At 35.5% G+C, this 25881-nt stretch overlaps 8 protein-coding genes and 1 non-coding gene across 11 annotated transcripts; 7 read left to right on the top strand and 2 right to left on the bottom strand.

The window, feature by feature from the left end:
• Window positions 1–1198: 1198 nt before the first annotated feature.
• LOC106317145 (protein SULFUR DEFICIENCY-INDUCED 1) lies at window positions 1199–2721 on the top strand. Its single transcript, XM_013755002.1, has 4 exons — window positions 1199–1373; window positions 1512–1724; window positions 1922–2077; window positions 2176–2721. Exons 1-4 carry the CDS (start codon window positions 1233–1235, stop codon window positions 2584–2586), a joined length of 921 nt encoding a protein of 306 aa, XP_013610456.1. The 5' UTR covers window positions 1199–1232; the 3' UTR covers window positions 2587–2721.
• A 2639-nt stretch (window positions 2722–5360) lies between these two features.
• On the top strand, window positions 5361–7196 carry LOC106316438 (cyclin-dependent kinase inhibitor 3-like). The gene is made up of 3 exons (XM_013754329.1): window positions 5361–5798; window positions 6637–6813; window positions 6900–7196. Exons 1-3 carry the CDS (start codon window positions 5467–5469, stop codon window positions 6967–6969), a joined length of 579 nt encoding a protein of 192 aa, XP_013609783.1. The 5' UTR covers window positions 5361–5466; the 3' UTR covers window positions 6970–7196.
• A 3290-nt stretch (window positions 7197–10486) lies between these two features.
• On the bottom strand, window positions 10487–11496 carry LOC106316195. Its single transcript, XM_013754065.1, has 3 exons — window positions 11316–11496; window positions 11017–11083; window positions 10487–10917 (listed from the first exon to the last, which is right to left on the bottom strand). The coding sequence occupies exons 1-3, from the start codon at window positions 11400–11402 to the stop codon at window positions 10649–10651; spliced, it is 423 nt and encodes a 140-aa protein (XP_013609519.1). The 5' UTR covers window positions 11403–11496; the 3' UTR covers window positions 10487–10648.
• Window positions 11497–13269: 1773 nt separating this feature from the next.
• Window positions 13270–14940, top strand: LOC106313602 (60S ribosomal protein L13a-4). The gene is made up of 4 exons (XM_013751464.1): window positions 13270–13610; window positions 14266–14382; window positions 14462–14549; window positions 14646–14940. Exons 1-4 carry the CDS (start codon window positions 13339–13341, stop codon window positions 14787–14789), a joined length of 621 nt encoding a protein of 206 aa, XP_013606918.1. The 5' UTR covers window positions 13270–13338; the 3' UTR covers window positions 14790–14940.
• Window positions 14941–15276: 336 nt separating this feature from the next.
• Window positions 15277–17572, bottom strand: LOC106315901 (protein XRI1-like). Of its 3 annotated transcripts, XM_013753741.1 has the most exons (10): window positions 17527–17572; window positions 17404–17437; window positions 17262–17289; window positions 16780–16838; window positions 16599–16712; window positions 16367–16509; window positions 16116–16282; window positions 15994–16031; window positions 15837–15920; window positions 15277–15762 (listed from the first exon to the last, which is right to left on the bottom strand). In XM_013753741.1, exons 3-10 carry the CDS (start codon window positions 17279–17281, stop codon window positions 15488–15490), a joined length of 900 nt encoding a protein of 299 aa, XP_013609195.1. In that variant the 5' UTR covers window positions 17282–17289; window positions 17404–17437; window positions 17527–17572; the 3' UTR covers window positions 15277–15487. The 3 variants fall into 3 exon arrangements, with proteins under 3 accessions (XP_013609195.1, XP_013609196.1, XP_013609197.1); XM_013753742.1 differs by having other exon boundaries at window positions 17262–17281; window positions 17404–17564; XM_013753743.1 differs by having other exon boundaries at window positions 15277–15759; window positions 17404–17560.
• Window positions 17573–18853: 1281 nt separating this feature from the next.
• LOC106314104 lies at window positions 18854–19995 on the top strand. The gene is made up of 3 exons (XM_013752039.1): window positions 18854–19585; window positions 19665–19820; window positions 19909–19995. The coding sequence occupies exons 1-3, from the start codon at window positions 18854–18856 to the stop codon at window positions 19993–19995; spliced, it is 975 nt and encodes a 324-aa protein (XP_013607493.1).
• A 219-nt stretch (window positions 19996–20214) lies between these two features.
• LOC106314103 lies at window positions 20215–21125 on the top strand. Its single transcript, XM_013752037.1, has 5 exons — window positions 20215–20240; window positions 20418–20467; window positions 20555–20733; window positions 20825–20887; window positions 21072–21125. Exons 1-5 carry the CDS (start codon window positions 20215–20217, stop codon window positions 21123–21125), a joined length of 372 nt encoding a protein of 123 aa, XP_013607491.1.
• Window positions 21126–21457: 332 nt separating this feature from the next.
• Window positions 21458–21529, top strand: TRNAK-UUU. The gene has a single exon. It is a non-coding gene; the product is annotated as a tRNA-Lys (tRNA).
• Window positions 21530–22213: 684 nt separating this feature from the next.
• LOC106316911 (RPM1-interacting protein 4-like) lies at window positions 22214–24348 on the top strand. Its single transcript, XM_013754774.1, has 4 exons — window positions 22214–22375; window positions 22752–23171; window positions 23541–23723; window positions 24100–24348. Exons 1-4 carry the CDS (start codon window positions 22367–22369, stop codon window positions 24130–24132), a joined length of 645 nt encoding a protein of 214 aa, XP_013610228.1. The 5' UTR covers window positions 22214–22366; the 3' UTR covers window positions 24133–24348.
• The last annotated feature ends 1533 nt before the right edge of the window (window positions 24349–25881 follow it).

Here is a 25881-nt window from a genome sequence, read left to right as displayed (position 1 = left end):
AAAAAAATTATTTGGTTTCATATTTAATTTTATTTCAAATATTTTAAATTTTAAAATTATTGTTTTATAAAATTTATATAATTATTATAATTAATTAATATTTTAAATATGGAGATGTAAATTCGTTGTAAAATTCCACGTTAAGTCCTCGTAACATTTACGAGGAATTTACATGGAGTCGTTGTAAAGTCCTCGTAAAGTTTACATCGACTTTACGTGGAAGCCTTACGTGGCTTTTACAACGAACTATTACGAGGTATTTACATCGTCGTTTACGAGGGCATTACGACGAATAGTTTCCTTCCGCTTTACGAGGAATTGACTTCCTCGTAAACGTAACTAGGACTTTACGACGAAACCTCCGTTACGACGAGCGTTTAACAACGAAACGCGTATCGATGTTAATTCGTCGTAAAGCCCCTATTACGACGAATTTACAACGAATACCGCCCTCGTAAAAAATATGTTTTCTTGTAGTGAAACAGCTAGAAATAAGAGTGTACATGAACATACTGCTTTTTTTCTAGTTTGGAACATGAATTGTGATTTAGCTAAGAAATTTAATTATGAAACAAATTTAGTTAACCTTAATTATATAAAACGATTAGACATGTATTAGTTATATAAAACACTTTAAAATTGAGAAACTTAATATGCGCGTCTATATTTAGATCTTGCAAGTATATTGTAGCTAGTGTTACGAGATTTGGTTAATTTATAAAATAAATATGAAATAGCATGTCATAACACGTGATAGTATTAGTACAGTTGTGAACAAGCAAATCAAACACGAAAAAAGTAAGAAAATTTTGAAGAAAAACACACTATTAACGTAAATATCCGTTTTGCTGAACAACATGCAAACGCAAAAGGCAGTGTCTAAGGTAAATCGATAAGTTCAGCTAAAAATGTTTGCCTAGCTAGACAGTTAGGATTGACAAGGATAAGAACATCGAGAGAAAGAGTCTTTTGGAACTTATAATATAAATCAATAAGAGATATCAAAAATGTAATAAAAATAAAGAAAAGAAAAGATGCAATGGTAAAAAGGCACGTTTTGCTGTGATACCTCTTCATGTGTCGTGCCAGGTCCCATGAACAAAGACGAAATAGAGTCTTAATTCATTTGTCCCAGTTACAAACGTACACATATATAAGACATAGTTCAGAGGTTGTCTCTCCCACCCTGTCTAAAGACATCTGTATACTTCAATATTTAGCGAGAGAAATAGATGGAGAGAAGCTTGAAGAAAATGAAGAATAATAATATCAACTCAACATCAAACAATATGATGAAAGGCAATGAATTGTTTCATGTGATACATAAAGTTCCTTGTGGAGATACTCCCTATGTCAAAGCCAAACATGCTCAGGTACATATTTTCAAACTTTGTTTTATTTTTATTTTTATAAGAGCACACTGCTTGCTCATATACATTAATGTATATTCGAACGTAAGAGTGAATTCAAATTATTAATAACACTAAGAGTGTAATATTGTTGGTTTGCAGTTGATAGAGAAGAACCCGGAGATGGCAATAGTTTGGTTTTGGAAAGCCATTAACACAGGAGACCGAGTAGACAGTGCTCTCAAGGACATGGCTGTTGTAATGAAACAACTTGACCGTTCCGAAGAAGCCATCGAAGCTATCAAATCATTTCGTCCTCGTTGTTCCAAGAACTCTCAAGATTCACTCGACAACGTCCTCATCGACTTGTACAAGGTCTTACTATAACCATACATTTATCGACTTACTTGCACTCTAATATTGCATGCAATTATATAGTCTAGTGAATCTAGGCCATGAATCAACACATATGTTATCATAAAACTCACATGAGATGATTTAAACTATAAACTAATCATCAAAAGAATATGTTATCTTAGCACTCACATGACATGATTTCTTATAATGAATAGAAATGCGGGAGGATGGAGGAGCAAGTTGAATTGTTGAAGAGGAAACTAAGACAGATCTATCAAGGAGAGGCTTTCAACGGTAAACCCACCAAGACCGCTAGATCACACGGCAAGAAGTTTCAAGTGACCGTTCAACAAGAAATCTCAAGATTATTGGTAATTAATGCTCCACTATGATTAGTGTCTAATCTAATTTATGTTATGTTTCTTTTTCCACGGTGGACTGATCGATTTTAATTTGAATAAATATAAAGGGGAACTTGGGGTGGGCATATATGCAACAGGCCAAGTACTTGTCGGCAGAAGCTGTATACAGAAAAGCCCAAATTGTGGAGCCAGACGCTAACAAATCTTGCAACCTCGCCATGTGCCTTATCAAACAAGGCAGGTTTGAAGAGGGAAGAGCGGTTCTTGACGATGTTCTCGAGTCTAGGGTTTCGGGTTCGGATGATTGTAAAACAAGGCAACGAGCTGTTGAGCTTCTGAGTGAGCTAGAGACTTCACTGCCACGTGGGCGAGATGCTGAGATGGAGGATGTCTTGGGAAATATGTTGGACGATGACTTTGTTCTTGGGTTTGAAGAGAGGACAGCCACTAGTTTTAAGTCTAAGAGACTGCCAATTTTTGAACAGATCTCGCCGTTTATAAATCAATTAGTTTGCTAAGTATGCATATAGCTTTCCCGTTCGCATGTTTGATGGATTGGACAATAAGCACTATGTTCTCTTATGTAACTATGTATATACGACAATAATAATAATGTCTTGTGGGTGGGTCACTCGTAATTGCTTGATGGCTGACGCTGGTGGTTGTCTAAGGTTTGGGTTCATTCCATTATAATCAACTTTGGAGACATACTTGGATATAAGTTCGAACCCATATCCTTAAATCGAAAATCAAATATGGTTGCATTGAACTAGAATAATTGAATATCAAAAGTAGTTTAATCGGAAAAAGTTCAATAAAATAGTTATAAAATGATAAAAATGTTTAATTAGATTAGTTTTTTTTTTATTTTAACCCATCTTAAGCATACAGAGGAATCACTTTTTACACTGTAGGCATGCATGTTCATGTTTGTAAACATGGATATGCTGGAACATAAACAAACACATTGATATATTTTTGAAAGACATAACAATATAACACAACTTGTGATTTATCCAAAAAAAAACATTGATGGGTTTCTCAAAAACAATGAGAAGCCAGGTCATCAAATCACCTTTATATAATCCTAACATGTAGAAGTTATTTTTGCAAATTAGATAGATTTTCACTACAGTAACACATATAGATTCTTATTAAACCCATCAATGTTTTTGGATAGATCATAAGTAGCGTTAAGCCTCAGAAATTCAGCATTGATTCCTAAGTAAGAAATCACATCTTATGGAAGTACACAAGAAAACTCTTAAGCAGCAAATAAAGTGAATTGTGGTAGCAAGATCATTCTATCACTTTAACAGGCTCCTTGCAAGAAAAGAAAGAAAAAAGAGGATAGATCAAATTTGATTGAGGAAGAGAGACCCAATTAAAAAAGTCCAAAAAATTGGATAGATTCTTATTAAACCTATCAATGTTTTTGGATAGATCATAAGTAGCGTTAAGCCTCAGAAATTCAGCATTGATTCCTAAGTAAGAAATCACATCTTATGGAAGTACACAAGAAAACTCCTAAGCAGCAAATAAGGTGAATTATGGTAGCAAGATCATTCTATCACTTTAACAAGCTCCCTGCAAGAAAAAAAAAAAGAGGATAGATCAAATTTGATTGAGGAAGAAGAGACCCAATTAAAAAAGCCCAAAAAATTGGATAGATTCTTATTAAACCCATCAATGTTTTTGGATAGATCATAAGTAGCGTTAAGCCTCAGAAATTCAGCATTTGATTCCTAAGTAAGAAATCACATCTTATGGAAGTACACAAGAAAACTCCTAAGCAGCAAATAAGGTGAATTGTGGTAGCAAGATCATTCTATCACTTTGACATTGCTCCTTGCAAGAAAAAGAAAAAAAAAAAGATAGATCAAATTTGATTGAGGAAGAAGATGCCCAATTAAAAAAGCCCAAAAAATTGGTTAAGACCACGACCGTCTAACCCAAATTTGTGTTACATTTAAAGAGGGTGAAAAACAAACAAAATGAAGAGTCTAGTCAAAGGAAATTGAGATCATATGATTTGGGAATACAACATATCATACTCAGTGCCGGCCCTGGCAAAAAGCTAAGGAAGCATCAGCTTCCGGTCTTTAAATTTATAAAACTATTTTAGGCCAAGTTTACAATTAAAGATACACCAGCTCTACTGGTAAGTTTATTCTTCATTTGATTCTCAGGCAACAAGTTCGACGGTAGAAAATATAGGCCACGACCATCGAATCATATGATCTCAATTTCCTTTGACTAGTCTCTTCATTTTGTTTGTTTTCCACCCTCTTTATTTGTTTTTAAAATCGTGAAGATGAGTCATAACGAGTGTTTGATCTTCAAGGGTTCGATGAGTATACAAGAAAGGAGACAAAGATTATATATTTGTGAAAATATAGTCATGTGCAAACAATATTGGTGCCATTATGGATTAAACATATAACATTGGACCAAAGGGCCTCACTGGTTTTCCCGCTACCATTCGCAAACGCAATTTTTACCGTTGGTAGCGGTTGTTGGCGTTTTGCAACAATCAGTCAAACCGATCTAAACCACTTCAAACCGTTTTAAACCTCTTAAATTTAGAAACTGGTTCCAGCTAGTGTTTACGGTTGCGTGAGGGTAAACATTTTTTTCTTTTCTTAAAAATAATATCAATATAAATACAAAAATGAAAATAAAAATTTTAAATTTTAAATTGAAATAATAGAAATACTGAAATATATCTATTATATTTTAATTTATATAATAAAATTTTAAAATAAAATATAATATTTATTATAATATTATGATGTTTAATATTTTTATAATTATATAAAATGTAAATATTGTTAATTTATTATTTAAACGTTGTTGTATTTGGTGGTTAACCAGTCATAAGTATCTCGTAAACACACAAATTTCTAACCGTAGTACCAGTCGTATAAATATCTTAAAACCGCGCAACCACCCGCATCCACAAACTTCTGCAATCACAACCGCTGCGATTATACCAGTCAGGTCCGAAGTAATCTTTACCGTTTAGAGCCATCATGTAGATAAGTTTTGTGTTAGCTAAAATATAAAACACTAAGTATAAAATATGTGTGTACCAAATTGCTTAAGAATATTCTTAAGAAAAAATACAACAAAAAAATCTAACAAATTGTTACACGGACGGATATGGGCTATTTATTATATTAAGGCCCTGAAGAAAAATAATGAAGAATTTGTGGGGTTTTATTTAATTAAAAAATAAAACAAAATGGTGAAACCTTGTTTCTCATTTTCTTTAATTTGTAACCCCACAAAAAAACTCGAACACCCTCTCCATTGTTCTCTCTTCCCTCCTCGAAGTCTTTTCCCTCCCATTCTCTCTTCCCGCTTCCGACCTACTTTCGCCTCTCGAGTGTCCGAAGATGGGGAAATACATTAAGAAATCAAAGATTACCGGTGTTATCGACTCTATGGAAGCCACTGAAGCAGCATCTTTGGGCGTTCGCACCAGAGCCGCCGCTAAAACCCTAGCCTTGAAGAGGCTTAATTCCTCCTCCGCCCCCGACTCCTCTTGCTATCTCCAGCTCCGTAGCCGCCGTCTCGAGAAACCCCCGTCGCTGGTTGAACCGAAACAGCTTAAACCGGGGATTAAAGAGTCTGGTTCGAAGATTGACTCGGTTAACTCGAGCGTAGCTGGTTCGGGTGATGAATGTTTTTGTGGAGAGAACAGTCCTGAGTTTCAGACAAGACAAAGGTTCGGTCTTTTTGTGCCCTAGCTTGCTTAAAGTTACTTCCTTTCTTCTGTCTTATGAAAAATACATGTTAGTTTTTGGTTTGATTTATTTTTTTACTCAAAGCTTGTTTTACCCAATATGTGAAGAGCGTTATTAGGCTTGTCTGAAACTTTGTTAGCTTTAGTCGTACAACTAAAAGTTTAAGTCTTTTTTTTTTTTATATATCTGATGTTTGGTTCGGTTTTGTTTAGGACTTTACTCTGTTCTGATATGTGCTAATGTTGTGATTACTGCTCACTATCGGTTTCTTTTGGTGTAAAGATTAGAACTTTCAGAGTTATTGTTGTCTGTTCCATGTGTACCTCATTGCAGAGGTTATATATGTAACAAAACTATTTTCTTTTTATATATACATGTAACTTGGTTCATGTTTTAGTGCATATTAGTTTCGAAGTGATATGCATTAAGCTGTGATTTGTTAACACATGGTTTATGTTTTTTACAAAAATGGTTGTTGTGTAAATGTCAGAAGCTTTTAATATGTAAAATCATATGAAAAATTGACACTTTCCTCATAAGTGTAGTGCAAGTACTGTAGTGTGAGGTCATGCTCATGGGACCTAGTAGGTTTTTTGCAAACTTGGGGAATACTTTTGTAGTATTCTCTGTTATTTTGGGGTAACTTCTCTTAGTAGAGGACAATGTGTGCTTTCACTTCTCTTTGTTATTTATTGCATATTGTGTAATCCCCATGGGACCATATACTCTCAGCAAGCTTTTGTTTTTTTAGTTAAATCAAGCTTCTTTTATTTCTCTGAATGTTAAATTGAATTTTTCTAATGATTATTTTCTTTTCAGCACAAGGGAGAGCACGCCTTGTAACTTTGTTGAGGATCTGGAGATCATTGTTACACCAGGGTCTAGCACAAGGTCGATGCGTACACCAACGAAAGATAGCACGGTCCCAACCATTGGTGAACTGGAGGAGTTCTTTGCCTATGCAGAGCAGCAACAGCAGAGGTTATTCGTGGAGAAGTAAGGATGTTTTTTTATTTGGTTTGTTTTGTTTTGCTGCATTACTAGAGGATGAACACTCATGTGTTTCAAAAAAATATCTTCAGGTACAACTTCGATATTGTGAATGATGTGCCCCTCACTGGACGCTACGAGTGGGTACAAGTCAGTCCATGAAGTTCAAAAGGAAGCAAGCTTTTGTGATATGGTGTGAAGTAAGAATGTAATGAATTAGACAGATTAACCGAACATCAAAATCCTTTAAACAGGAGTGTAATCTTAAAAAGTAATAATGTGGTTAGAGAACAAGTTGGAAAGTAGTTTTAGGGACATGAACCTCATACCATTTGTACTAATCTCTTTTGAGGATTTAGATGCTTAGTGAATTTGTTTGCTCATCTTTTTTTCCTGTTGAGTCTTTTTTTTCTCATGTTTTTATTCAAAGCTATGCGTATATGTTGATGATGATGTGTGTAAGCATGTAGTGTGAGAAAATGATTCAGATGTAGACTTTTAATGGCTCAAGAAACCTATAGGAGGGTTCACGTGTGGACTTGCTAGCTGAGTTCTTACTCTGAAATCTAAAATATATATACTCTTCATTCAACTACACAGATTGGTCCACTCTTTTTCTCATGACATGATCCTGACGCATGATCTACAGCACGTGAATGTGTTTCTGTGTGAATGAATAGTTTAAGGTATATATAGGTAATGTTCGTTTACGTGTCGCACGACCTGCGATCTGCGACTAAGATTACGTTCGTTTACGTGTTACGCGACTTGCGACCTGCGACTTGTGACATGCGACCTGCGACTAAAATTATGTTCGTTTACGTGTCGCGCGACCTGCGATCTGCGACCTGCGATCTGCGACATGCGACCAGTCGCGCGATCAAAATTTTCTTAATTTTTAGTCGCTGTTTTTTCGGGCGACTTAAATGGGAACCCGCGACTGGTCGCGCGATCAGTTGCGCGACATCAAAACGAACAACAACCTGCGACTTGCGACTTGCGACTTGCGACCAATCGCAGGTCGCATATTACGCGACAGCAAAACGAACAACAACCTGCGACCTGCGATCAGTCGCAGGTCGTATGTCGCAGGTCGCGCGACATGTAAACGAACACGGCCATAAATAATTTGTGTTAAATATTATTTTAATTATAAGTTAATACTTTCATACTGCAGTTTTGAATTATGAAAAGCGAAAGAAACAGACAAAACATGAGACAACAAATATATTAGAGTATCTCCAACCCATAACACTATTTTAATGTCAAAATCACACTATTTTAATGTAATTTCAACACTAAAAAAAGTTCTCTATTGTTTTGGAGTTGAATTGGAGATGGCGTTAGAGTGTTCATCGAGAAGATCTCTGTTGTTTTAACTTTTTAACGTCTCTCGAAAATTGGGCAGCACCATGTGATGAAACTGTTAAATCTTATCTCGAAACCAATCATTGTTCTTTGTTTACTTTAATCACTTGAAGTGAATGGGTTGAAAGTGAACATACATAGCTGCATAAATACATGCACGTAAGGTGATTTATACACACGCACCAACACGGGGTGTGGTATGATATGATCACGGGCCCGCTGACTAATACGAATCCCGTTTTGGGATACTTAGATTCGCGTATGTCATCTCTTTAACCAATGCACACTTGGGAGTATCTGTATTCAGCTTGTTCAATGTTTTGTTTGAACCTTTAGTACTATTTGGTACAAGATAATGCCAAAAGAAGGACCACTGACTACGAAAGGCTTTTGACTTTTTGTTCCTTCTTTTCAAACTCTCGTTCGCTCTCTTGCTTAATCCTTCTGAAAAGCACACAGTCATAGCACTTATGCATGTCAATATGAGCAAGAGGACGACCGTATAGTTTGTTTAAGTAGCATTTTCCAACCTTTTTTTTCTAAACTATATAAAATATAATAATGAAAAGATTTTGCATGAAGCATAATCTTTATTTTGCGCCACGTCTTTATTTAATTTCCAACTTTTTTTGCTAAAGCATGTTAATTTGTTCAACTCTTTGAGCAGCCTTCTTGAAACTCTTTTATGAGATCAACTCTTGGTGACAATTCTAAACTCTTTCGTTGCACCAATAAAACTTTAATAAGCTATTTCTCATTTGGTGCATGTTCTTCAGTAAGCTCTTACAAAGCACAAATCTATATTGTTTTCAAATGCTTTCAGAATGTAACTGAACTTGCCAATTTCAATCGGATTACACCGATCTATATTTGAAAATATAGGTCAGAAAAAATTAAAATGGTTGGGCTAAACGAGCTTTAGACCATCTCCAATGACACTCTATTTTTTCTTCGATAATTTACACTAAAATTAGAGTAACTCTATTATAGTGTAACTTTTGCTTCAAATAGAGTTATTCTATTTTAATGTAAATTATAGAGGAAAAAATAGAGTCTCATTGAAGATGCTCTTAAGAATAAGGTGGTCCAATGTCTAGAATGAATTCAATCTATATAAATATAAAAAGATCAAAATATGTGTTGCATAGGATGCTTGTTTGTACTGTATGTTATGGTTGTAAGCCCACAAAAACTTTTTTTTCTATTGGAGAGGAGACCAGACAGACAACAATAATGACAATCAAAGCGTTAAAATGCAGGAAGCAATCGAATAACGTGCAAGCAGACAGATTATGCGTTCATTAAGGGTCTCTTTTTATTCCATGTCTATTGTCTTCTTTTAATTCTACTTCTAACACCAAATATTTATTGTATTTCACAAGTGGACACTCTACATTCCTATTACTATCTTCTTGACGCTAGTAATTTCTATAAAATATTCCATGTTTCAAAAAAAATACTCCTTCCGCTTATAATTGTAAGTAGTTTTGCTTAAAAACACAAATATTTAGGAAGTTGTAATTTGAAAAAAATATATCATTTAATCAATTAATTCAACCAATTATAAAAAACCCAACATTATTTCATTGTTCACACAATATCCAATAAATGAAAAGATGCATTGAAATATGTAAACTATTTATATTGTGAAACAAATTCTTTTTGGTAGAACTACTTACATTTGGAAAAGGAGAGAGTATATGTTATATAATTTTCAAACATATTAAAACTTATTGATGACTTATACCACACCATTGATCTCTATCTTAAAGTAACTTACTTGCTTTGTAAGACAGCTCTACTTTGCTTATCTTGCTGATACTTATGTTTGGTTTATTCTATCAGGCACATGAAGGGTTATCAGATCAGACAAGAGGCAGGAGCAAACGCTGCTCGTTTTCTACTACTATGCGCAGCTTAAGCTGAGAAGCTCCTTGTGCTCTCCTTTTTCAGACGAAGAGACAAAGCCAAAGTCATGGTGAATCAATAGTGGAGCTCTCAGCGCAGCAATGTCGCCTAAAGACAACTATGCGTCTCTGAGGAGAGCAAACAGAGAACTGCAACTTGAGTTAGCTAGGTTGAGAATGAGACTTAACGATCTAAGAGAAGGGACATTGAAGAGAGATATGCAGAGGACTCATTCACGCAAATTCAAAGCAGTCTTTAAAAAACAGAGTCAAAGGTGCTGGAGATAACTTGTGCAAGTACTGATTAGCTCAGTTTATTTTTTTTCTCTTCTCTTACCTATTGCTGCTTTTTTTAAGTGAGTGTTAAGACAAAGGCTTGAGAATAATAGTCTGCGAGTGAGTGATACTCAAGTTCAACCATGTAATATAAGACAAACAAATGTAGCTGATCCACTTGATTTTCAAAAAGAGAATACAATATTTTGAAGTCTTTACAAGACAGACAGATAGATATAAAGGAGGGCAAAGAGTGTAACCAGACTCAAAGACCCAACCCAATAGAGTCCTCAAGAAGAAGAAGGAGTCTTGGTGTAAGAACGGATACCGAGAGCCAAGCCTAAGATAAGAAGAGGAACAAGGAACTGAAGGATCTTAACGAGAAAATCCGAGCTCTTGCTCTGGTCAGACTCGGTCTGCTTAGGAGAAGGAGGAGGAACAAACTTGGTTTTGGCTGGGACAGCGGCTGTATCAATATCACCAACATAGTACTCATCTAGCATAGCTTTAGCTGTCGAACTGTGTCCCACATCCTCAAAATCATCCGTCGCGTCTTTCCCTACAAAAAAAAAAAAAAAAAAAAAAAACAAAACACATTTTTGTTTGTGTAATGAATTTGCTAAAAAACCTCATAAGAGAAGAAACATGTGAGTGTTACCTGTAGAAGTCAAGATGACCTCGTCACCACCAGGATGGTCGTCCAAGAACTTGGTCACATCATAAACCTATACACCACCATCAAAATTATAATCAAATAGACATGGAGAGTTAGTTTCTTCTTAGGCAAGAATCAACAGTTACATTTTGAATTAACTAATCCTAATTATCAGTGAATTATAGCTATAGCTAACGAAGATTGATCAGATCTAAGGTTACGTTACATGCAGATAGTGAGATTGAAAAACTCCAAGATCGTGAATCCAAAGAGTGATAAAGAGAGAGTGGAGTAGTGGGAACCTTGCCGTCGATGACGATCCAGCAATCCTGGGCGGTAGTGTGCTGAGAAACCTCCGCCAAGGTGTAAACTTTGCCGTCTCCGCCCATTCTTCGATCAAACAGAAGAAAAAAACTCAAAAGGGATATGGAATCTAATCTGTTATGGGCCCTTTCACCAACCGCCTTTTTTACCCTGTCAGTATAGGTGTGTGGTGAAGTGATAGGGTTAATAATTAATTAGCTTTTAGAGATCTGGCGCCTTGCTAATAAATCTCATTTAGATATCCTTCAACTTTACCTAATCGTCCCTTGTATATTATTTGAGAATTATTGCAACTTTTTTTTTGTAACCACATGTCATCACTATAATGATTTTAGAATCATTAGAGAAATATGCTGGTCATCTAATTATATAATAAGTTTTTTATTAAACTAACAATAAAATCATTATTAATGTATTTTATTATTTCCCTAAATAAAATTTACGGAATTTCCTAATGTGGCTAAAATATATATGACAATTAATGATTTTGAATAATAAAGATTTGATAAAAAAAAATAGTGTATCTTTTATCATATTTGTTTAATTTTAAATTATTAAATAAATTAAACAACCACAATAATCATATAATAAAAAATTAGATTTTTATGTATATGTTATATTTTGAATTTTTACAAACGGCTATAAATCACTAAAATTGTTAAAAGTCTCACATTCAAATTTTATGATCCACGGTTTAAAATTTTTGTTATGACAAAATACAAATGATTACAAAAATTATATAAGTGAAAAGTCTAATTTAATTAATTATTTAGATTAATATATATATATATATATATATATATATATATATATATATCGTTTTAAATTAAACTATAAACCATATAAAATACAATATTTTAGTTTCAGAATTTACTTTGAACAATTTTTTTGATAAAAGTTTTGAACAATCATTGACAACTTACTTTTTTTTGAAATTATAAATTACCAAAACTATTAATCCCACAATGAAAATTTTGTTATCAGTAATTTAATTGTTTTTATATATAAAAGATACAAATGATCAAAAAAACTATATGAGTAGAAATCATTTAATAGACATTAATATTAAAAATATACTAAAATATATTATCTATGTTAGTATCATTTAAATTTAATTACATATTCTATCAAATATAAAAAAAATATTTTATGGATTAATAAAAATGATTTATATGTTCGCACCAATTTAATCATATATTTAATAGTTACTGACTTTTAATTATTTAATATATATTTATTATTTTATAATATGTAAAAATATTTAATACATAAAATAATTTTTATATATAATGTTGATCTCGCGCAAGGCGCAGATCTTAACCTAGTATCGTATTAATTAGCTTATTTTTTGTCAGCATTAATATTTTTTAATTATATATGGCAGACCAAAACAATTTCATTCATATTCAAATAACAATTGTCCAAAAACTTGCTGTGGTATTTACAACAAAACTATTAGAAACTGATAAAAATTCACAATAAATGTCTAAAATATTAGAATGGAGGTCGCTTTCTCGTCTAATGTAGATAAATTTAAACGTTGTAAGAACTTCTTTCCTAATTTAATCATTTACCTTGCAATAACACACACATGCGAACTCAATATACAATGCTTGCAATGGTTTGGATATTTGAACCCTTTTTAATCGGATTAGATTTTACTGGAAATAAAAAAAAAAGAATTGCAAAACCAAGTTCTTATTCATGTATTCACTTGTAGAATCCTACAAACTTTATATTTAAAAAACTGATGAAAATGTTGTTGATATGAGTTATATAGCTTGTAAAACAATTCCTACCCGACGATCACTAATGGGCCTTTATGCACTGGGCAAGACAGCATATAAATTAATTACTCGGCCCATTAAAAAAACATATTCGGAAAGAGACGAAAGTACCCTCAAAACCCTTAGGTCAAAACACAGACTTGCTGTCGGATATAATTTTCGCGAGCCGCTTCTTTGCTTACTACACCACAAGGAAGAAGAAAAGCACACAAAAATGGTGTCGGGATCAGGCATATGCTCGAAGCGCGTGGTCGTGGACGCGCGTCACCACATGCTGGGGCGCCTGGCGTCGATCGTGGCCAAGGAGCTGCTCAACGGGCAGAAGGTCGTCATCGTGCGGTGCGAGGAGATTTGCCTCTCCGGTGGACTTGTCCGACAAAAAATGAAGTACATGAGGTTCCTTCGCAAGCGTATGAACACCAAGCCCTCGCACGGGCCCATTCACTTCCGTGCTCCCTCCAAAATCTTCTGGCGTACTGTTCGCGGGTTCGTTATATCAATCTCTGTGTGCATTTACTGGTTAGATGATTGTGTTGTTGTGTGATGAATTTGGAATGGTTTAGATGTGTGAAAGTTTTGGTCTTTGAAGTGGTTTTTTAGCTGAATTAAAGTGTTTGGGTGGTTGTATGATGTATTTGGAAGGGTAGCTTGTGTGAAAGTTTTGATTTTGAAGTGGTTTTTGAGCTGTGTGAATGTTTATTTGTAATTGTGTTATGTATTTGGAAGGGCTGCTTGTGTGAAAGTTTTGGTTTTTAAAGTGAATTCTTTAGCTTAGTGAAAGTTTATATGTTGTTGTATGATGCATTTGGAATGGTTACATGTAAGTTTTTTATTTTTCGAAAGGGTTTTAGCTGAGTGAATGATTCTTTGTGCTTCTAATATATTTGGAAAGATTGCTTGTTTGAAAGTTTTGGTTTTTGTAGTGATTTTAGCTGAGAGAATGTTTCTGTGTTGTTGAATTATGTATTTAGAAGGGTTGCTTGTGTGCAAATGTATTGGCTTCTAAGTGATTTTTAGCTGAGTTAAAGGTTCTGTTTGGTTGTATAAAGTATTTGGAAGAGTTGTTTGTGTGAAAGTTTTGTTTTTTTTGAAGTAATTTTTAGCTGAGTGAAAGCTTCCTTGTGTTGATTTGATTTTGCAGTATGATTCCACATAAAACGAAGCGTGGAGCTGCTGCACTTGCTCGCATGAAGGTTTTCGAAGGTGTGCCTCCACCATACGACAAGGTCAAGAGGATGGTGATCCCCGATGCTCTCAAGTTTGTCCCTTTTTACCCTTTTTCACAGACTTTCTACTTCTCTATCGTATTTGTAATCATCCGTTTTTCACTTTGCAAGGGTGTTGAGGCTTCAAGCTGGTCACAAATACTGTCTGTTGGGTCGCCTTTCTTCTGAAGTCGGGTGGAACCACTACGACACCATCAAGGTATGATGCATCTCTTTCTTTCTCCAACCTTTATGAAACATTTTTTAAGCTTTATTAGTGGTGTTTGATGTAATTATTAATGTGGAATTGAAACAGGAGCTGGAGGCGAAGAGGAAGGAGAGATCTCAAGTGGTATACGAGAGAAAGAAACAACTTAACAAGCTTAGAGCCAAGGCTGAGAAGGTTGCCGAAGAGAAGCTCGGTGCACAGCTCGAAATTCTTGCACCTGTTAAGTACTGAGAGAAGATCATCATCATCATCATCATCACTAGTAGTGTTCTGTCTTCCCATGTTTTTGAACCGACCAATCATACTTTATCATTACTTAGCGTGTTGTATGAGATTTTGTCCTGATATTATCTTTCTTGAGTTCCAATTTATTTCTTCTCAACTACTAATATTAACCAAAAGGGCCTACACGCTAAGAGGATCATAACAACTCTCTGTTCCACGAGATCAACATGACATGAAATCAAATCCGTATTTAAGAAAAATTACAGGTTCACTTGAATTCGAAGATTATAGTTGACGTGATTGATATTTATTGATAGTTCGATTGATTTGAGTATATCAAATACGTTTTCACGTGACTTAGTGTCAAAAGCGGGTCTCACATGACAGATATTCAAATATTAAATGACGAATTTATATACATAAGGTTGAAAAGCTCAGAGAGTTCAGAGACATACATGAACAAAGTTTTGGATATTAAAAGTTTCCTACAACATTTAAGAACTAAGAAACTTTTTATACAAACCAAAAAACATCCTACCACATAATATCAGATCCTTGATCAGTTCCACTTTCTTACAAAAGATACCAAAATGAAAACAAGAACTTGATTCATAATATTAGCCGCTGTACTTTGATTAAAGACCCTCCTTGACTATTGAAGGGCCTATGAGAATAAGGCAAAAAAGTTTAGATTTTCTTTAAGCTTAGCCTCTCGTCCTCATTATTGTGATGCTTCCTTTGCCTCCTTCAGTGCGGATTTTAGTCTTCCCAACAACTGGTTTCCCTGAGAACGCTGAGGTTTGGATCACCGGAGCCTCTTCCTTGTCTTCCTTTGGCTTAGCTGGTGGAGTTTGGATTTTCTGGTTGATGTCCTTGAGAGTCATGTCTCCATGAACCCCACACGGTTTGATGAACGCAAATGGGTAGATAATAGATGATGGTAGCTTTGGAGCCGGCCTTGCAAATGACTTCCTACCTGCTATATACATTACAATGATGTTTTTGTTTTCTTCATTTTGTGTGACGCAAAAACGTTTAGTATATTATTATTACCTTTAAAGATAACATTTGGAGAAGATCTAGTCACTGGCCTCCTGACTTCTCTGGTTTCTGTTTCTGGTGGCACGGTTAAGTACTCTGCACCCAAAACACACATGGAGTTTATAGAAAGTAAAGCTAGAGCAAGAGCAAAGTCAAAGAAGAGTCTGACCTGAAACATCTATCTGGACCTCAGGGGAACCAAAGCTTCTGAGAGAGAAAGAACACCAAATAGTAATCAGTTACTGAAAGCAAATAAGAGACTTAAACATAAAAAGAAACATGGAAACGTACAAGTCATCAGGTAGGGTTTGAGTCTCGGGGTCATTCAAGCAATCAGCGTACCACTCCTCTGCGTATAGATCAAGACCCTCCAAGCTTGAGGCAGATGCGTCTTCTGAAAACCCTTGTATAAGCTGAGATCCTTCGGGTAAAAGCTCATCATATGCTTCATCTCTAGCCTAAACATTCATAGAAGAAACATCAATCAGAACACAAAAGAAACCATTACCACAGAGAGGTCTGTACTGAACTGATGTACTCACGCTTGATTTAAGGATTGAAGAGAAACACTCAGAGCTGAAGAGGGATGTTTCCATAGGCCGGTCTTCGAAGTGCAACATCCGACGCCTCTTTACAGCAGAGCGCGTCTCACTCTGCTGCACTTCCATCTTCTTGATGGTTTCATCTGAATCCCCAAACTCATTAGCTTATTAGAAACCGTCATGAAAATAGACATCTGAAAAAATCAAAAAAATGATAAAACTTGATTCCAACCTGTTGTGACATGATAACCCAGCTCGCTACAGGCCTTGACCGGGGTGGAATCATCATCAAACATGTAGGAGTGGTCTTCTTGGTTTAAAGTGACTTCAGTCATGGTCACATCAGCTGGAATCAGAAGAACGATTTTAGTCGCAAGTGCTGTAAGAAACTAAAATAATGACTAAGAACTTACGGAAAGTAGACTGTGGTGGGTGATCATAGCTCTGCGTTTGCCAATTCCATGAGGGGCCACTGCAAAAAAAATTTAGACATATCAGTCACATGATCAAACTCAATTACATGTAAAGAGTGAAGACTAAAAAAATCTTAAGCAGAGACCCATAAGCATACTAACCAACAACTCAAACGATTCGAAATAGAGAAGCACAATGTAAAACATCATTCTCCACAACATCACAGCCTAGTTAATGATTGAAGAGCCAAACATAGAGTACCGTTGCAACAAAAAAGGGGGAGACTTTAGAAACTTGGGAGCATTGGTAAAGCTAAAACCAAAGTCCTAAAGACGAGAACTTGATGAAACATTAAGTAACCCAGAAATGAATCAGACCACTATGACTCTCTATATTACACTAATCAAATCAATCAAACCAAAACAGACCCATCAAAATCGAGATGAACAAAACAGCAAAAGAACAAAAGAGAGAATGTTACCCATCTTCTCCGTAATCCATCTGAAGAACTAGCCGTTGCCCAGAAAAAAAAATGAAAAAAGGTAAAAAAATCAATACCAATTTAAAATCGAAATACATGCACGCGAGGTATGGAAGACGCAGAGAGCAGTTATATCACTGACCTCTCGAGATATGTGCTTAGTGCTTTCTGCTTACCTTCACAGAACAAAGAAAATATTAAAAGAGGCGACTTTATTATCTCTCTCTCAAAGAAGACAACAGTCAATATTTATGAGAGAAAAGACCATTGCAAAGCACGCTTCCTAGTTTCTCTAATCTGTCGTCGTGCTTCCTCTTTTCTCGCGATTTTTTTTTTTTTTTTGCTCCTTAACTCTCCAATTATATCATTAATCAATGATCACTTTTTAGATTTATTAATCTCTCACTCTGTGTTCTCTCTATCGGTGTTAACTCTCTGTTAACTGCCACGTTAATTTTTTTTTTATTGTCCATCGTTAAAATATAATCAGATTCTATTAGTCAATAGTCAGTGATGACTAATGGTGAATTAATGCATTTTCTATAAAATCATTATCCAATTGTGTACTCTCACATTATTCAACTGAGTATATAACTCACATATGGACAAAGGTGTTAAAAATTGCAATAAATAATCATAACGTTTTACCATAAAATAACTAAAAATGGTAGGTAATCATATAATAAGTCTTAATTTAAAAATAAATATTATGCGATTTAGGAAACAATAATTTCATGGGCCTAAAATAAAATTTTAACTAAGGCGTATGGGCCTAAGTTATATAAGCAGAGTCCATGCCTTACTAACTCACCAGACTAACGACGTTAATGTCACGTGGATATTTTTAGCTAGCACGTGATCTTCCCTTAAAAATTAACTAAACCGCCGTTAATCACTGAACTTCGTTGAAAACGCACGCTGGGATTTAATCGCCGGAATGAACTGTTGTTTACAAGATACTCAGCCAAAGATCAGAAGGAGACTAGAAGCTGGACCAGTGCAAGTTAGTTAATGGCTTTAAAGGTGTTGATTTGGGTCTTCTCTTCCTATAAATGAATATTAGAACCAATCGTATGTGTTGAGTGACTTGTGAACGAGAGTTCATAAAATATAGCATTAACTGACCATAAATGTTTAACTGATAGGTTCCTTGGCTACAATTAAATGTACGTGGAGCGGTGTGTATATAGTCTTTTCATCTTCATTCACTAGTTTGCAGTATAATACAGTGCTTGTTGTGTCTAGTCTTTTCATTATCATGCATGAGTCTGATATATAGTACAGTCTACAGTGCATCCTATCTCTAGTATTTAATGATCTGATCAGTCAGATTGGGTTAATGAGCGAAGGGTTAATGTAAGCATTGGAAGTGACGAAGGTTTTTGAGTATATTGAGATTTGTCTATACGTTCTTTGTTTTAGATTTACCCTAGTACGATCGCCTCATTTGTAAAAATATTTATTGTATATATTATCATGCTATTCTTAGATATATACTCATATACACTACATGTTATCACAGCACTTTTCTCTCTCTTTTCTCACTTTCTCTTCTCCTTGGCCACTAAACTAGATCTATTGATTCCTCTCCTATGTCAACTCTCAAGACATCATCCTCCTCCGCTAAAACAGCACTGGTTTTCAACGCCATGGACCCTAAAACCCCCTTGATATCAGTCAACATGGCGAGCATCACCAAGCTCACCACCAACAACTACACCACATGGACGCTTCAGGTGCGTGCTCTTCTCGAGGCCCACGAGCTTCACTGTTTTATCGACCAAACAGAGAACACACCATCACCCACCGTCGTCACCAACGGCGTAGAGAAACTAAATCCTCTCTTTGCTCCATGGAAAAGACAAGACATAATGCTTTACAGCGCTATCCTTGGCACCTTGTCTCCTAACGTGCAACCGATCGTTTCTAGTGCCACCACTACAAAGGAGATCTGGAACATGCTTGCGGGAACATACGGGACACACTCTCGTAGACGCATCAAACAGATCAAACAAGAACTCAAGCGCTCTGTCAAAGGCACACAAACTGTGGATGAGTACATGAAGAGTATCATCAAAACGGCAGATGAACTTGCCGTTCTAGGTTCACCGGTGGAGCATGAAGATCTTCTTGACATCATCACAGATGGTCTTGGAGATGACTATCGAGCCATCGTTGAGATGGTTAATGGTCGTGACATCCCGATAACGCTAGATGAGCTCCACGAGAAGCTCATGGAAAGGGAACATACCCTCCTCACCACCGGTGTCCCCTCCTCTGCCTCGAGCTCGCCGACTCATGTTACTGTGAGTGTGAAGGGTCAGGTATGTTGAATCTTTACATCATCGAGTTTAACACATGAGACTATATCATATACACATGAGTATGTATGTGTATATATAGGACGAGGAGGAACATAGAGTGTTTAGGATGAGAAGGAACGATAAGATGAGTAAAGTGATGGAACGGTATGATGATGCGAGAGGTGCGGAGTTGGGAACATATGTTTTCTTATCAGAGGGAGGCTCGATGATTAATAAGGATAAAACACCTGATGAGGTATGTACATAGATTTTTATCATATATATATATATAGACTTAATTAAGCCTTTCTAAAAAAATGATATTGGTTTACTGTGTTTGTTAGATGGAGATTAAGGACGGAGATCAAATTGACGCAATGCTGCATCAACACGGAGGGTTTGGTCCATCTTCTAATAACGTCTTGAGTTGAGTGTTTGTGACCAATGTATATTTGTATAAGTACAAGATCTGTTTATGTAGCAAGTTTTGAATTGAATCAACAGCTTCAAACATTAAGGAAACGAAAGCAACAAAAATGAATATGCTTTCCTGTGTAATAAAAACAGTTAAAGAATCTAATCTATGGTTAACAATACAACATCCTAACCAGAAACCAGAATGCCATTCTTGCATTGGCTTCTCTCACGAAATGCTAGAGATCAAGAAATTCTTGATGTATTTGGGTTGAAAAAAGTGATGAAATTAATCGAGGCTAATCAAGGATTTGCTTAAGGAGCTTCGAGTTTCTACATGTATAGTTAAGTAACGGAGCTTTTAGCTCTATATTTTGCTTTTGTGACGTCTTCTTCATTAGGTTATTTTGAAGTAGCGAGCACTATCTGTAATCTGTAGTCTTAAGCGGGAGCATGATCTTTTCAGTCATGACAAGCCTCGAATCTCAAGTATAGATTTTTTTTTTTTTTTTTAACTCCTTGCATAGTATATCTCTGTTTTTGGTTGTTGACTCTCTGCTAATTGACTAAACCAAGATCGCAGAGTTGACCCTAAAGATCTCCGCTTGAAGCTCCAAAAGAAACATCATGGCTTGCAAACTCGACTAGGAGGAGCTATATTGGATCTGCGCCAAAAGCTATCTGGGATAAAGAATCCACAACCGAGGAGCACTGGTAACCTTCCAAATGCTATAAGAGAGGCTACTAGACCAGCTGTAATGAACGTTTCTGGTGAAACCAAAGCAGCTTCGAACAAAGCTATCAAGAAGAAACCACAACAGGTAAATATAATTCTCCATTTTCCAGGTTGATATGGATGCTCTAATGCATATGACAGATGATGACCTCAAAGCTCTTCTCATACCAATGGTAAAAATCCATATTAAACTGCCACATGATTTGTTTTCGTCCTTACTTGTTTTGTAGATTCATGATACGATGGTCACTAATAAGATAATATGTATAATGCATTCATCACCATGCTTAGATTTGAGTTCTCTGTTTGACATCCATTTGCTCTGTCTTTACAAGGTGTGTTCGTTTTTGCTTTCAGGGCCCAAGGAAGAAGATACTTCTTGCGTTTAGGTTTGCTTCAAGCTTAGGGTGAATGATCGTCAGAAAGGAAAAGGATCATGCACTTGTGCTTGTCATTGTCCCTTTTCTTTCTCATATGTATGTCAATAGACAAAAAGTAGGTAGAGTTTTGAGATTAAAACAGTTTTAACACAAAGAAAAGCACTGATATTGAAAGATTGAAAGATTGAAAGGAATGTTGGAATGAAAAAAAAAAAATTTAGCGTTTTGAGCTTTGGATATTACTTCTCTTGATGAAACCTTGTAGAAGCACTGGGGACAATGACTGAAGCTGGACACAGTTGAAGCTTTGCTATTCATTTTCTAATCTGGCCTAGAATAAAAATAAAGCTAGAGGTTACACCAGCCGTCTTAGCTCAGTGGTAGAGCGCGTGACTTTTAATCCCGTGGCCGTGGGTTCGATCCCCACAGACGGCGTTTGCTACCAAATATTTTTAAACCTCCACTAGGTAATTTTGCCGCTTTGTCCCTCTGGTTACATTTTCTTTTGATTTTGAACAGCTAGATTATCAGCAAAAAGTCCAGCCAGGGTATCAACTTTTGTTCAGAAACCATACCTGAAAACGAAATCTATAAGCCCGGAGCTAAATTAAAGCAACAATCTCACTAACAATGCCCTATGGTTCTGTTTAGAAGCAAGAAAAAATAGAGAAACACTGACCCATCAAAGAAGCAGCTTCGAGGAAATGGGTTCTCCAAGGATCCATGGGATTCAAGCTTTGCACCTTTGTTCTGAAACTTTAACAAGGCTCATGAGATTGGAGAAGAGGTTCCAACGATTGTTTTCATAGTGGCGGGAGTCCTTTCCCCATCAGGCTTTGCACCTGGTCAAGGCTTTAATTGATTTTTCAAGAATTTACATATTTTTTTTTGTATTTAATTAAAATATTTTATTCGTCTAGAAATATAAACCAAAGCCAGTTTGCGCGCCGTCTTTGGAGTTGGTGAGTATCGACGACCATTTGGGATGTTTGTCTGATGTTGGACGTATGTACCTAAAACACGCGTGAAGCACGTCGTTTTGTTAGACATATTCATCAATCATTCGTCAAAATGCAAAGCAGGTTAAGTCAACGTAGAAACAGTCGTTGTTTTACCCAATCACAAGAAATACAAGTCAACTTTTATGTATCGTCAACGCCTTCGTGTAGACACGTCTCTTTATATTTATGCATCTCTCTCTTTCTCAAAATAATCTTTGTTTCAGAGCCATTGAAGCAGTTCGTCTTTTTTTGGCTGCTGGAGATTAACAACATGGCAGCAGTAAGTCAACGGGTCTAATATCTTTCTATGTGTTTTCCTTTGTGTGGATAGATAGTTAATATCAAATATGCCTTTTAATCTATGTTACTAGATTCCTTTCTATCCCTAAATCTGCAAACTTAACATGTTAAAGATCGGAAGTTTTTTAGAATGTGCATGCATGACTACGAAAATTTTCTGATGGACTCTTATAACATTTTGTATGTGTATACGAACTTCACGATTCTTATTTTGTTTTCTTAGTCTCAATATGTTTAATGGGATTATGATTAGCATCCATAGAGATTTATGGTTCTTGCGCCTTAGATTTATGTCTCTTGCTTGCAATTTAATGCTAGTCTTCTAAGACATTTCTTTTGGTTTCTTGTGGTTACAGAATCGTCCACACGTGCCCAAGTTCGGAGACTGGAAGGAAGATGTTCCATTCACGGTAGTGTTCGATAAAGCGAGTAGGACGAAGCAAACTGCAAACAAGTCTAACCCCAACGAGTATCCAAATATGAATCTAAGTCCTGCGCAAACTCCGAATCATAGATATGACCAACCACCAAACCACAATGTACGACCAAGACATGAAAGATTCAGTAGCAGAGAAGAAACCGAGTTCAGATCGTCTCCTGCACACAATGAAAGATACAACAGAGTCAGAGCTCCTCCTCCAGCAGAAACGTACAACCATCAAGCATGTGGTGGAGGTAGGTCACATGGAAATCCATCGGAACCAAATAGACGTCAACCACATGAACCTCCAAGGGTGCAACCGATACCCAATCTTAGAGGTCGGAACAGTGAAAGGGTACGTACACTTTTATTAATTAACCGAGAATATTTCTCTCGAACAAGAACTTTTAGCCGGTCGAACACGGCTCTCACTCTAAAAAAATATTAAAAAAACATATAAATTGGAATCTATACAACTTTAAATTTTTATTATAGTACTGAATTTAGGTCATTTTATTTCAAAAGAAAATCCAACTATTAGTTTTTAAAACTATATCATTATTCGTTTAATATGATGATAATATTTTTTTTGAATATGGCATATAAATAATTTGAGACGGCAGTGTGTCAAACACTTCCAACATGATATCATTTTTACCATTTTTGGTAAAATAATTTGTCACAATTCATCAATATATCGCTAAATAAATTTATCTTCCCCAAGGTCGCAATTCCGCCGTTTCCAGGATCGGGTTCGGAGAATCAGAGTTACACACTCATCTTTGACAAAGTGAAGGAAGACAGGAGACAAAGTGGGAATGTGAAGTCTTACAATGGATCTGCTCATACCACCCCGAGTCGACCACTCAACGACCAACACCACCAACCGCTACCTTCTAGTCCCAAGGTATTTATATTCGTTTTTATTGTTATATTTTCATACAATTATTTGAGTAACTATGCAAGCTCTGATTAAAGAGTACAGCCATGCTTGATGCATCAAAAGTATATATCATAACCTACTTTTCATTTATAATTATTATATTTTTACATGATACACAATTAGTCTTGACATTCAGCGACAAGCTAGCTTACTATTCCTTGGCTGTACTCCTTAATCACCTACCTGCCCTATATCATTAAATGATATTTGGTTGATCCGAGTACGAGACATTGAAACATTTTCATATACTTTTCAGCAAAAAAAACCCTCACATGTATATCATCATACGTAAAATATTTGGCAATCTAACATGACGCTCATGGTAAAATGTGATGTGCAGAGTTGCTGCTTCCCTCCATGGGGCCGAAAGTGAAGCAACTGAAGATAATTCGTTTCTTCTTTTTCATCAAATTCCTTGTTTGTTGTTTGCTTCTGCATAATTTTTTATTTGCTGTTACGTACTCTCTTTTGTGTTTATTTTTTTTATTTCGATTGATAACACCACAATTTCGTCTCTATTATTGTTATATGAGTTGCATGGTAATGCTTTAGGCTAAGTACATTGCAAACCGGGACACAAGTACATGCATATATAACAAACAGTACGTATGATTTGTCTTCATATAATATCTATATTAGACTTATGAAACTTGTAATATAGCTGGGTTTATATATATATAGCCTTGTTTGTCGTGCTAATACAATTTACAATTGAGGTTCAAAGGTACATGAGTGAGTGAATGACAAAAATGTACATGAAATGTTGCGTCCGACTTTCAATATTCAATAATAAGTTAGCTACTATACTTTATTTTTACAAAATATATATTTTCCCTTTTATTTTTGTAAGTGCATGTATTATACATGTTTTTTTTTTTTTTTTTTTTTTTTGTTGTGGGACAAACTTAGTTCCTCATTTGAAACTAAAGCAACTCTCCAGCTGGAAGATATATATCAAGAAGAGTGTTAACCCGGAACAATAAGTTAAGCTGGTTTAGTAATAAAACTAACTCAGGAATTGGTCGAGAATAAGACCTGATTGGTAAAGCTAACAAAAATGCAGTATTATGTTACAAAATTTATATGTTTTTTGTTAATGTATTTATTAAAATGATTGATAAAGCAGTAAATTATTTTATATATAATTATCATATAAAATTAGTGTATGATATATAATTTATTTATTTTAAAATAATATAGATATATGATATTTATAATATTTATAGATTTTATTTTTATTGTTACTATTGAAATAATGTATTATATTAAATTATACATTTAATTGAAATATTTTTTTTTAAGAAAAACGTTTTCAAAAATAAATTTCAAATATAATTTTCAAAATTAAATTTTGAATATAAACATAAATTAAGTATTATAAATACAATAAATTAATTATATTAATTATTTTTAGTTTTTATATATTTTAAATGTAAAACGCAAATTTGAAGCGGAGTACAAAGGTTGGATACTCGTTCCATTCGGCGAGCTTTCTCTCTCATTTCTGTTCTCTCTCTAAAACCTTTCACAAAGAAGAGATAAAGCTTTCGTTTTAGTTTGTTTGCGTGTCCTTTCTGGCCACGATTCCCATCTATCGGGCTCTTGACTCTGGGTTGAGATGGCTTTTATAGCATCTCATCGCCGGCTTAGATTCCGGGAAGTGATGGTTCCAATAGCATCTTCTTCGCCGGCTACCCTCTGGAGTTTTGTCTCCAGGATTCTGTTCGATCGCTGCTTCGGTTTTGCTTTGTCTCAACTGATTCTTGATCTACTCCATCGATTGCTCTTTCCTATCCCCTCAGGAGGCCGTTTCATCTTCAAGCTTATCAGTATCATTAAAGATGTCCGATCAATCATGGAGAAAAATCGATGTTTTTTTAGATCGATTGAACTTAGATGCTTTCCTTCACGAAGCGTTCGATTTTTCAGATTAGCCTCTTATCGATAGTGATTTCCGGTGAGAGTTGTTCGGTTTGAGCAACTTCTTATTCGGCTTGCTTCTCCTTTTCGGTGGAGCTCCGTCGTCGCGGTTCGTCTTTGACACCGGAGGAAGATAATGGTCTCTTACCTTGACGCGTGTCTTTTGAACGCAGGGTGTTCGTCCACGTGTAGGTGATGAATC

This window comes from Brassica oleracea, chromosome C9 (assembly GCF_000695525.1).
Source record: "Brassica oleracea var. oleracea cultivar TO1000 chromosome C9, BOL, whole genome shotgun sequence".
Taxonomy (NCBI): Eukaryota; Viridiplantae; Streptophyta; class Magnoliopsida; order Brassicales; family Brassicaceae; genus Brassica; species Brassica oleracea.
The sequence above is the reverse complement of the archived record's forward strand: the minus strand, read 5'-3'. Positions and strand labels throughout refer to the sequence as shown.